The following is a 13157-nucleotide window of genomic DNA, read 5'->3' as shown; positions in this document are numbered from 1 at the left end:
CCCATCTCGCTGCTACCTTTTCGGGGGAAGGTGACGAGAGAGCAGTCGCTTTCCAGCTTCAATCGATCCTGGACGACACCAGTTTTCTATACCCATTTCAAACCGGCTTCCGGGCGGGCTATGGAGTTGAGATGCCATGGCGCCTTAGTTGATGACCTCCGTCGGAGCATGGACAGGGGAAGCCTCCCTGTTGGTGCCCTGGACATTCAGCGGCTTTCGATACCATTGACCATGGTATCCTTCTGGAACGCCTGGGGAGTTGGGTATCGGGCACTGCTTTGCAGTGGTTCCGGTCCTACCTCTTGGGTAGATTCCAGATGGTGGAGCTGGAGACGGTCGCTCCGACAAGAGGGCCCTTACATTGGTGTCCCTCAAGGAGCGATTTTGTCTCCATGCTATTTAACATCACATGAAACCGCTGGGTGAGATCACCAGAGACACGGGGCGCGGTGTTATCAGTACGCTGATGACACCCAAATAGTCTCTCTGTGTCTCCGACTGATGCAGTAACTAAGGCTGGTACTCTCCTCTAGATGCCTGTCTGGCGTCGGTAATGGGCTGGATGAGGGAAAACAAACTCAGTGTGAATCCAGGGAAAACGGAAGTATGGTGATAGGTTCCCCTGCTCCGGGGGTGAGATTTGTCATCCGGTCCTGAATGGGGTCATGCCCTTGAAGGACTCGGTGCACAGTCTGGGAGTGCTCCTTGATTCGTCGCTCCAGCTGACTTCTCAGGTGGATGCGACGGTCAGGAGTGCTTGTTATCAGCTTTGGCTGATACGCCAGCTGCGTCCCTACCTGGGCCGGGGAGACCTTGAAACTGTGTGACATGCTTCGGTAACCTCTCGATTGGATTTCTGCAATGCGCTTTATGTGGGGCAACCTTGTACCACACTCGGAAGCTACAACGGTTCAAAACATGGCAGCCAGATTGGTCGTGGTAGATCCAGGGCAGACCATATAACACCTATTTTAAAAGATCTCCACTGGCTGCCTATTCGCTTCCGAGCTCAATACAAGGTGTTGGTGTTGACCTATAAAGCCCAAATGGCTGGGTCCAGGGTACTTGGAGGACCGCCTCTCCCCATATAGTCCGCCCTGCACACTGAGAACATCTGGGGCAAACCGGTTGGAGGTCCCTAAGTCTCGCTTTGTAACGACCTCACAGAGGGCCTTACTATCTTTGCCCCCACTTTGTGGAACAAGCTCCCTGTACAGCTTCGTTCCTCTGCATCGTTACTTCTTTTAAAAAAGATTTAAAAACACACTTATTTCGGCTGGCATTCCCCCCTCAGTAATTCTGTTACTTTTTGCCCCAACTACCTTAAAGTTGTGGTCTTATCTTGCCCGGATATTTGATTGTTTTGCTTCCCGTCCCTATCCTCTGATGAGTTTTAATTTTTATATGTAATATTTTAACCTGTATTTTATTGTCTTCTTATCTGTAAGCTGCCTTGATCACATTGTGGAAAGGCGGGGTAGAAATAAAGATTATTATTATTATTATTTATTATGACCTGGCTTGCATCACTGAGACGGCTTGGGCCTGAGAGTGAAGCGGTGTGGGCACAGGCCCTCCCAGCCAGGTACTCAGTTAAGGACCAGTGCAGGCTAAGTGGGCGGGGGGGGGGTTGTGCCTTGATCATAAGAACACCCTTTCCTTGACCAGGAACCATCTCCGTCAGACTGTGTACACGAGTGTATTTACCTGACCCTGAAGGCTAGGGACAGTTTAGGGATTCTGTTGGTCTACAGGCTACAGTCCAACTGGTGCAGCTGGGAGTTCATGGCTACCATGACAGCCATGGGCCTGTCCAACTGGTCTCAGGGCCCACGCATTCAGCTGATAATACACTCGAGTCCTTTTCTGTTCGGAATGGATTCTCCGTGGGCGGAAGTTACTAACACTCCGCTTGTCATTGACAGATCACTGGCGAGGCTAACATCAAGGCATCTACCCAGATCCCCCCCCGGGAGTGGCAGACCTATTAGAATGGTCCACCCTGAAGGGTGGCGGAACCCAAAAGGCCAAGAAGCCCTAGAAGGGTATATGGTTGGAACTGACAGCGATTCTGTTGATGCCCTGACTAACACCGGGGACACAGATCTCTCCAGGGCTATACACAGTACGCTCCCAAGCATCCTTTCCGGCCTGCTTCCAACAAAAAGCCCTGGTATACGGAAGATCTCAGGGCAAGGAAGCGGGCTGTGCCGACTAGAGCGCGACGGCGAAGAATCATCTCTTAGCCGACAAGGCACTCCTAAAGTCTCATTGAAGGCCTACAGAGTGGCAATAGATGCAGCGAAGACCTCGTTCTTTGCTGCACGTATTGCGTCCGGGAGTCGCATCCGGCAGAGCTGTTCAGGGTTGTGAGGGAGCCCACTCAGCTCCCTCCCCCCTGAACCTATTTGGGAACATCTAAGGCCTGCTGTGACGAGTTTAACAACTTCTTCGCGGATAAAATCTCTCGGATAAGAGCTGATCTCGACGCCAGTATTAGTTCAGATCCAGAGTAGAGGCATCCAGGCTCCGTGGACTTGGTTATACTGGATCAATTTGAGTCTGTTAGTACTGAGAGGTGGACAAGATCCTCGGAGCGAGGAAGACGACTTGTTTCTCTGATCCCTGCCTTCATGGTTAACAGCTCAAGGGGGAGCGGTTGTTATAGAGATGTCACCGCATCATTAATTCATCTCTTAGGGAAGGGCAGTTTCCATCTGCTCTGAAGACGGCCATAGTAAAACTTTGTTGAAAAAGCCCTCCCTAGACCCCCTAATTCGGAACAATTATCGGCCGTCTCGCTGTTACCATTCTGGGGAAGGTGATCGAGAGGCAGTTGCCTTCCAGCTCCAGGGGATCTTGGAGGAGACTGATTTTCTGGACCCATTTCAAACGGGCTTCCGGGCGGGCTATGGAGTTGAGAACTGCCATGGCGCCTTAGTCGATGACCTCCGTCTGGGCATGGACAGGGGTAGTGTGTCCCTGTTAGTGCTTTTGGACATCCCAGCGGCCTTCGATACCATCGACCAGGGTATCCTTCTGGATCACCTGAGGGAGTTGGTTATCGGGGGCACTGTTTGCAATGGTTCCGTTCCTACCTCCGGGTAGATTCCAGATGGGGGAGCTGGGGACTGTCGCTCCAACAAGAGGGCCCTTACATCTGGGGTCCCTCAAGGAGCGATTGTCCCCCATGCTATTCAACATTTACATGAAGCCGCTGGGGAAGATCATCCGGAGATACGGGGCACGGTGTTATCAGTACGCTGATGACACCCAAATAGTCTCTCTCGTGTCTCCGACTGATGCAGTGACTAAGGAGGCATCTCCCTCTAAATGCCTGCTTGGAGTCAGTAATGGGCTGGATGAGGGAAAACAAACTCAGTTTGAATCCAGAGAAAACGGAAGTACTGGTGATAGGTTCCCTGCTCCGGGTGGTGAGATTTGTCATCCGGTCCTGAATGGGGTCATGCTCCCCTTGAAGGACTCGGTGCACAGTCTGGGAGTGCTCCTGGATTCGCGCTCCAGCTGACTTCTCAGGTGGATGCGACGGTCAGGAGCACCTGTTTTCAGCTTCGGCTGATACGCCAGCTGCGTCCCTACCTGGGCCGGGCTGACCTTGAAACCGTGGTACATGCTCTGGTACCTCTCGTTTGGACTTCTGTAACGCGCTCTACATGGGGCAATCCTTGTACCAAACTCGGAAGCTACAGTTGGTGCAGAACATGGCTGCTAGACTGGTCACTGGATGCTCCAGGGCCAGTCATATAACACCGTATTGAAAGACCTCCATTGGCTGCCCATTCGCTTCCGAGCGCAGTACAAGGTGTTGGTTATTACCTATAAAGCCCTAAATGGCTTGGGCCCAGGGTACTTGGAGGACCGCCTCTCCCCGTACACCGCCCCGCACTCTCAGGTCGGGTGGGAAACATCTTTGTCTATTCCAAGTGCTCATAAGTGCACACAGAGGGCATTTTCAATCAGCCCCCAGATTATGGAATACCCTGCCCAACGAGCTCCACACAGCCTCATCCCTTGATGGATTTAAGAGGATGCTAAAATCTTTCCTTTTCCGTCAGTTTCCTCCCATGAGTTGATGTTTTATTATCTGTTTTTAGATTGTTATTTGATGTTTTAACGCTGTTTTTTTTGCTGTTTTTATACTGTCTTTTAACGGGTACACCGCTATGATCTTGAAAAAGGAATAGCGGTATATAAGAATAAAGTATTATTTATTATTATTATTATTATATTATTATTATTATTATTATTAGTTATACATCTCCTCATGCAGGGCGGGGGGGGGGGTGTGCTGTGGAGAGCAGAGTAATACAAACTGTAAGGAGGAGTATTATTACAAAGGACAAAAGTGTTGCTATACTAACATCCCGCATACAGTTCTAATTTACATTTCAGAGTTAAAGTGAGTCATGAGTTCAATACCATTCAGGGGCAACTCAACCTGGCATCCTTCTGAGGTGGCTAAAATGAGTACCCAGCTTGTTGGGGGCAATTAGCTTACACATTCTAAACTGCTTAGGGAGTACATAAGTGCACTGATAAGTGGTATAGAAATGTACTTTCTATTTCTATTGCTTGCTAAAGTGTCAGTATAGTGGTATATTTACTGTCCCTGCTAGAAAACTTAAATGATCTGGGAAGCTGAAAGTGTAGTTTGAGATGGGAGCATGAGAGGAGTCTGCTGAGAGGGAAATGTGCTTGTACTTCAGGACTTACATATATCTGTGATCCTCAGCACAGTTTTGTTTCTCTTTACTCTGAACTTGTCTTCACTAGAAGATAGAATTGTAGGTAGGGATGCTTAGAATTGTGGCCCCAGTTCAACAGAACAGTTAGGAAATTGATGGCCTTTTTTCTTCAATTTTGTTATAACTTCAGCATTTCTACACACTCCATTCCACCTAGTTCTCCATAAGTGTCAAGCAGACATGATGCACTCATTTCCATAAAATGAACTGAGAAAAGAAAACCAAGACCAGAAATTATAGTCATCTTGCTGTTCATAGTCTTACATTTTACATAAACATTTCTTGCTTACATAGATTTTTTAGAAATGATTTTGTGGGAGTAAATATGTGAACTCCTCACCTTAAGCATTTTATTCATCATTCTAAAAGAAAATATTCCATAATCCATTTTTTTTCATTTCCCCAGGGGAAAACAAATAGAAAAATTGCTTTGGAAGGTAAGGGAAAACTTATCTTTCTGAATTTTTCTGTTTATTGCCCTTTGGCCTTCACGTCTCTGGGCCAAGAAAGGAAGCCAGACTCCTCAGAATTTGTTTCTGCAGCTGTCAAGCAAGTGATTAGACTATGAAAGAAAGGAGAAAGTTCTCCTACTGGGCCAGACTCTAGTATACTTTAGATGTCAGAGACTCTATCCTGTTCCTCTCCACCCACCACACCAAACAACACCTTGCTGTCCTTCCCCTGCCTCATCTGCCTGCCTACCTTTTTTGCTTTCAGAAAACTCTTCAAGTGTGCTTACTAGGGGACTTCTCTGAGTAGCAGACTTCCAGAGTATTTTTTCTAGCTGGCAGAAACTCAGGAAGGGAGGGGACCAGGAGAAGACCCCCTTCCTTGGATCCCTCCCTGTCATTCAGAGCTGGGAGTCCCTTTCCTACTGATCCCAACCCAGAATTGCTTAGCCAGCCAATCCACAGCCACCCACTGGTGCACTTGCCTGTTGTGCACATCTCCTGGTGAAAAGTTGAGGAGCACACACCCCCAAAAATTTTCTACAAGGACCCAAACATGTTCTTGGCAGCCCTGAATCTACTGCATGAATGTCAGTAACCAGAAGTCATTAAGGAAGGCATTTCTGCTATTACTTAGTTAAGTTACCTAGTTAACATGATGCAGGACACACTCTGGACCTGGCTTTCTGTTCTGGGCAGGATGACAGTGATCTGGGAATGGAGGAACTCTCTGTAGTTCTGTTGTCATGGACTGATCACTACTTGGTAGGGTTTAGACTCACCGGGACTCAGAACCTCTCCTGGGGCGGGGGGCCGATTAAGATGGTTCACCCCAGGAGGTTTGTGGATGCAGGTGGATTCCTGATAGCATTTGGGGAGTTTCCTGTTGCCTTGGCAGGTGATCCTGTCGAAGTTCTGGCAGATCTCTGGAATAGGGAAATGGCCAGGGCAGTGGACACAACTGCTCCTAAGCTCCCCTCCCACGAAGTGGAGCCAGACATGCCCCTGGGTTCACTAGGGAGCTGGAGGTATGAAACGATTGGGACGGAGACTAGAACGATGATGGCAGAAGACTCGGAGTGAGTCCGACCAAAAATGTGCTGGGGCCCATTGGAAGGCCTATGCCAAGGCAATGGAGGCAGCAAAGAAAATATATTTCTCTGCCACTATTGTGTCTGCACAGTGTCATCCACCAGAGCTGTTCTGAGTGGTCGGGGACCTTCTGGTCCCCAAGAAGAAAACAAAAGACTATTCACCAGCTCACTGTGAAAAATGTGCAAGACACTTTGCAGACAAAATCGCTCAGATCTGCTCTGACTTGGATGCTGTAGTTGACACGGGTCCAGCGGATCTAATCTTGGCACCTGTTTGTCCTGCATTGTTTGATAAGTTTCAGTTTGTTCAGCCTGAGAATGTGGCAATGATCCTTGGAGAAGTGAGGACCACTATGTGCATACTGGATCCTTTCCCTTCCTGGCTTCTGAAAGCAGCCAGAGAGGGACTGGCCAAGTGGGTAAGGTGAGCGACAAATGCCTCACTGCAGCCAGGCAGATTTCCATCCTGTCTAAAGGAGGCTGTGGTGAGGCTGTTACTGAAAAGGACCACCCTGGATCCCACTATTTTGGATAACTGTAGTCCAGTGTCTAATATTCCATTCTTGGGTAAGTTTCCAGAACGAGTGGTAGCCTCCCAGCTTCAGGGGTTTCTGGATGAAATGGATTATCTAGATCCATTTCAGTCTGGCTTCAGACCTGGCTATGTGACAGAGACAGCTTTGGTTGCCTTGGTGACCTACCAAGGACCTACACAAGGAACTGGGCAGGGGGGGAGTGTGTTCCTGTTGGTCCTGCTGGATCTCTCAATGGCATTTGATACCATCGACCATAGTATCCTTTTGGGCTACCTTTCTGGGATGGAACTTGGGGGGCACTGTCATGCAGTGGTTCTGGTCTTTCTTGGAGGGGCGGACCCAGAAGGTGGTGCCTGGGGGGCTCCTGTTCGACTCCTTGGCCATTGGTCTGTGGGGTCCCTCAGGGTTCTGTTCTATCCCTCATGTTATTCAACATCTACATGAAACTGCTGGGAGAGGTCATCCGGAGTTTTAGGGTGTGGTGTCACCAATATGTTGATGACACCCAACTCTCTCCTTTCCATCTAACTCCTAGGAAGCTGTCTCTGTACTGAACCAATGTCTGCTGTCAGTAAAGGACTGGATGAGGGCAAACAAATTGAAGCTTAATCCTGACAAGACACAGGTGCTTCTGGTCAGTTGTAAGGCAGATCAGCGAATAGAGATTCAGCCAGTGCTGGAAGGGATCACACTCCTGCTGAAATCTTGAGCTTGCAGTTTGGGTGTGCTCCTGGACTCTACTCTGAGCCGGGATGCTCAGGTCTCAATAGTGATCCAAGGTGCATTTGCACAGTTTAAACTTGTGCGCCAGATGTGCCCATTCCTTGAGATGTCAGATCTGGCTATGGTGACACATGCCTTGATTACATCCTGTTTGGACTACTGCAACACACTCTATGTGGGGCTTCCCTTGGAAACTGTCTGGAAACTTTGGCAGGTTCGAAACAGCACAGCCAGAATGCTAACCGGGGCCAGTTAAAGAGAGCATATGTTAAAACACTTTTACTGGCTACCTGTTCATTTCTTGGCACAATTCAAAATGCTGGTCATGATCTATAAAGTCCTACACGGCTTGGGTCCAGACTATTTGAGAGACTGTATCTCCCCATACGAACCTATGAGAGCCCTAAAATCTGCAGGAGAAAGCTTTCTCTCACTCCCACCAAGATCACAGGGTTGCCTGGTGATGACATGCTGCTCCGATCCTGTGGAACTCCCTTCCGTGGGAGGCTAGACTGACTACTTCCCTACTGGCCTTTCGCCAGCAAGCAAAAACATTTTTATTCAAGCAAGCTTTTCACATTTATTTTTTTTGGGGGGGGGGGGGTTGTTTTAGATTATGTTTTTAACTTTTGTATATTTTATGTTATTTTATATTGGATATAGATGTTTGAATTGTTTTGAATTTTATGGGATTTTAAATATGTTATCTGTGAGTCGCCTTGGGTCCCTCTAAGGAGGAAGGTGGCATATAAATGAAATAATTAAATAAATAAATTGGTTTTCACTTAAAACACAGTTTGAATGTAGTTTTGGTTCACCATCAGTGATATATTTCTAGCACATTAGTGACGTTTGTTGCCTTTGTAGTTAATTTTTTTGTCTGAACTTTTATTTATTTAAAAATACTTTTGTCACTTTCTGTGTTTTAGGGGAACTCTCTAAAGTCTAAAAATATAAGCACAAGTATTTATGTTTAAATTAGAAAATAAATAACACAAAAAATTAAAACATCACAAATTAGAAATTGAAACCATGTCACAAATATCCTATTATTAAAATACGGCACTCAGGAAAATCCACTGAAAGATGATTGTTTAATACTGCCAAAGCCAGAGGTAGCTCTCTTGAAAGGAAATGGTGGAACAGGGAAGGTTTTGTCCCCTGTGCCCACTTGTATTGCATCTGATGCTAGAAGGATATAAAACAGGACATCAAAATCTGACATCTATGTTCTGACAGGTTTTTGTGAGATAAAGCAGTTCTTGATACATTGTCCTTTGCTGTTTAAGGCTTTAAGTTTTGAAAGTTAAAAAGAGCACTTTTAAATTCACCCGAGAAGCAAATTTGTGACCCATTGGTCACAATGTTGAGATCGTAAGAGGTAATCCTCTGCAAGCTCTAATTACAGTCTTGCTCTGAAATGCAGCTGTCAATTGAAATTTCATCACTGCTTTTGGAGGCAGCCTATGCAGGCAGTATCATGATAATCTAAACCTGATTTAATGTCTCTAGAAAAAGATGCTGTTGATGTACTAACTGAAGCACCCCCAGCTATTGCTACTACTCACTAGGATGGCGAAATTCAAAATTGAGGACCTAATTTTTGAAAAGGAGTGTATTCTTATATCAAACAAGTTATATATCTATTCCCAGGTTGCTCCATCAAACATAATTTCCATCTAGCTTTGATTAAGTTTGAGTTTATTGAACCATATTTATTCAAGAAGTGTTCAAGAACTTCATAGGCTTCTTGAGCTAAGATTATTCCATCTATGATTAAAAATAGCTAGTGGCCATATAATGATTCCACTAATTTTGAACTTAAATGGAAAATTGCTTTGCAATTCTCATTTAAGGTTTTCTGGATCTCTTCCAGTATAGCCTAAACACAGTTCTTCGGAGGCAGAGCCCTTTGGGATCAAGATTCAGTCCTGAGTATGTGTGTTCACTGAGCCTAGCTGATGGAGCCTGCACTCGGATAAAGGCCAGTTGTGCAGTTTGTTTGTTTTTTTACTATTGGTCTTGGCTTTTGTAGTAATTGAGGACCTGATCTATACAGGTTCCACTCAAATCAGATTCTGCAATTTCTGAAATGAGGCAAAACCACTTATACAAGATAACATGCAGTTTATTGGATATATAAGGTTGTTCTATGGATGCAGGCAATGATTAATACAGTACATGCAAAAAAAACCTTCATATAATCCCTTAGTTGATGGAAGCTGAAATTGGCTCTTGGAGACTGCTACACAGGCTGGCAAGCAAATCCTTGGACTTCTAGCTTCTTTCCTCACCTTCCAAGTTGAGAACATATGGTCTTTTAAAGATCTTATCTCTCTTTCTAGAGGTCTTAAGAAATATAAGCTGGGAAACAAATCACTTTCTTAAGACCCCTACAACCTTTCATATATCCCATGGGAACAATATATGATAGCTAAAAAGTCTTATTAGGGGATTAGGCAAGAAGAAGTCAGACATCTGCTAGGTAGTTTACATCTGAAGCTACTTGCCTACCAACTAAGCTATATGAAAAGCCTACCTTTCTAATGAAGCTATTATCTACTGTATAGCTATCCCAAGTCCTTTCACACCAAGAGTGTTGAAGTTTTCTATATAGGATACAGTGACAGCTCATTATTTCCTTTCTCGCCTTTCTTCCAGTATTGATCCCATTATGGGTTTGGCTAACTAGGTAGCTGGAGATGGCTAAACTATGTGTCAGTCTGCATACTTCTCAACATGAGAAGCTATTAACAATTCTGATTTCTTTTCTTGGGATAGTTTTGCTCGTATCATACAAACTGTCCTATCAAAATCAATGAGTTTGTGAAGAAAGAAAGATGGCTGTTTTAAAATTTTTGGGTCTTTATGTTACTTTTCAGCTGTATTATATACTTCATAGTATATATTGTTTATTTATTGTATTTTTGGTTATATTAAGTTAGAAAACTCATGAGAAGAATATAATGATGGTCATGTTTTTAATGTATTCTAGTAAGTTGCAGTTATGATCTATTGGAGATAGACAAAAGGGTAAATTAAAGCATGATTCCAGCCTCATAATTTTTTAGTTGAGAATTGGTTCACATCTGTGAACGATTAGATTCCTCTCAGAATAACTAAATAAAGTTCTTTAGTTGTGCCATCTACTGTTCAATTAAAAAAATCATTTCCAAAAAGTCAACACAAGGGCTGAGTATACAATAGTATACATAGAGTCCAGATTGCTGGGTAAGGTGAGGAGTTACCTGTCTGTTCTTAAGAGGTAGAAAACAATTTATGGAACTGTCCAATCTGCCTGATGCAGTTTCTTGTTTTACCCAAAAATAGAATTAAAATAATCTGAATTACTTCACTTTGCTTAGAAGTAAAATGTTTCTAGCAAGGAAAAACCATTCTGTGAGCTACAGTGGAAGCCATTGATAACATTTGGGTTTGTTTTTTGTTTGTTTGTTTGTTTTTTGCTTGTACCTTTTATGATTTGATTTTACTGAGCAAGCAGTCTAGAATACAATCAGCAAGCAGTACTGACCAAGTAACTCCAGAATGCTGGTGCCAGTGCTCTAGTTTCCTCCTTATTCCTTACGTTTCATGGGGGCCATAATAGTTAATTAGTTAAATAACATTTTTACAAATGTCATTTAGTATATTCACTGAATTCAGTGGCAGCAGATCATAGCTTTGCTCTTGTAGTAACTCACATGCTAAATGACATATTGGGTGCTACAGGTTGGAAAGCTTTACTGACTCTTCAAGAACTTTTAATATACATTCTGAGAGAACAGGGGCAACATTTTAATAGCAGTGAAAGAGGACACTTGTGGTGTAGCTGCTAATGTAGCTCTAAAAATTATCCAGTTAAAATATTCACTTCAAATCCTCTCCTTCCAGAATGTGTTCATTAAGGAATCTTAGGACTGGAGCAGATGGATGGGAAGGTCCAAGTCTGCTTCAGCTGCAAGCAGATCGGGACTGCACCGACCCCATGGTCCACTCCGAAAGCAAGCCACCGGCACTGCTGGCCCAAACCTGCACCACCACAAGACGGATTTCTACAGCATTGAAGTGGCTTCGGGCCACATTGGAGGCATGCATTCTTTGAATGCCATGCCTCTAAAGTGGCTGGAAGCCGCTTCTTTTTGCCCATCTGTTTCAGGCCTTAGTATTAAAACTAGAAGAACCTTGAATTATTTATATTGGTTGAATTTTTAAATGTTTCATAATTGTATTTATACAAATTAATTGTGCTCTGACCTGCTCTGTGAATCCTTTTTGCTTTGAGGTGTGGTATAAAGCCAGACTTTACTTAAGCAATCAGCTTTTTACTTTCGAAATCACTTGGCTGAAATCCTTATGTATTCAATAATGGATAAGAAGGTTTGTTGTATTTTTGTTATTGCTACTTTCTTGCAGTTTTCTTCATTTCTTGCATGAAGTTCTAAATGTACAGCTTAAGTTCTCCAGTTCATTAATATGGACTTGTTTCATTGGGAACATATTCTTCTGTATCATGTTTATTTGCAGGTCAGTAGCAGCTCAGGATTAAAGCTTTGTTTCACGTGACAAAACACTCAGTTTTTAAAGTGGTTCATATGTCTACATGCAACCCTTTCTACTTTTTCTTTGAGTTTTCTTTTTCACCTATTCAGTTAAAAAGATATCTACAGGATTTTTTTTGGTTAAATGGTTGATAAGCTTCAACTCACAAGTGGGGCAGGAGCTGTGTGAAATAAATGGTACAAAGAGTTAAGTGTAACATGTGATGAAATGATACAGTATAGTTTCTTCAACATTAGGAACTTTGAAACGGGTATTTTTTTAATTTCAGAATTTGGTGTTCACTTGGCAGAATTGACTGTAGATCCTGAAGGAGCATTGGCAATACGTCAGGTCAGTCTTTCCTGAATTTGGTGGAAGGTGTTAAAATTTTGTTAAAATACTTACCAAGTAACTCCTGTGTTCCCTACATCAAGATCAACAATTAATTTCAGAGAGTGTGCATTACAACTCTTCCCTCATCAATGCCCCTTGTAAAAGTTGTGGATAGGAAAAAAAAAACATAAGCCACATTATATACCACCCAATCACTGGGAATCCGAGCGGTTTACAACAGAGGGAATAATAGACGGTTCCCTGCCCTCAGGCTTACAATCTAAAAGACATGACACAAAAGGAGAAGGGAATGGTGAGGGGGAGGGGATCAGGTCCAGCATGCTTCTCTTCCTCTGATGCCTGGACCAAAGCAGATGGACCGGAGGGAGGGCTCTTCTTCTTCAAGCTAGCCCTGGTGGAGCTAGCCTGCCTCTCTCTCCTTCAAGATGGAGGATGAAGGGAGGGCTTGTCTTCTTAGACCTCTCAGCGGCCTTCGATACGATAGATCACGGCATAATCTTGGACCGCCTGAGGGGGTTAGGTATCGGGGGCACTGCTTTGCAGTGGTTCCGATCCTTCCTCTCGGGGAGGTCTCAGAGGGTGCTGCTCGGGTACTGTAGCTCCAGTAAGAGGAGCCTCACTTGTGGGGTTCCTCAGGGGGCTATTTTGTCCCCGATGTTATTTAACATCTATATGAAGCCGCTGGGTGAGATAATA

At 44.4% G+C, this 13157-nt stretch overlaps 1 protein-coding gene across 1 annotated transcript in view; it reads left to right on the top strand.

Moving 5' to 3' along the window:
- IPO9 (importin 9) overlaps positions 1 to 13157 on the top strand; it is a 68070-nt gene that overhangs the window by 6872 nt on the left and 48041 nt on the right. The window contains exon 2 of the mRNA XM_042465643.1: positions 12397 to 12462. Within this exon, the coding sequence (XP_042321577.1) occupies positions 12397 to 12462 (66 nt within the window). The remainder of the gene's footprint in view (positions 1 to 12396; positions 12463 to 13157) is intronic.

This window comes from Sceloporus undulatus, chromosome 4 (assembly GCF_019175285.1).
Source record: "Sceloporus undulatus isolate JIND9_A2432 ecotype Alabama chromosome 4, SceUnd_v1.1, whole genome shotgun sequence".
NCBI classification, from domain to species: Eukaryota; Metazoa; Chordata; class Lepidosauria; order Squamata; family Phrynosomatidae; genus Sceloporus; species Sceloporus undulatus.
Note: the sequence above shows the minus strand (reverse complement) of the source record. Positions and strands in the feature narration are given on the sequence as shown.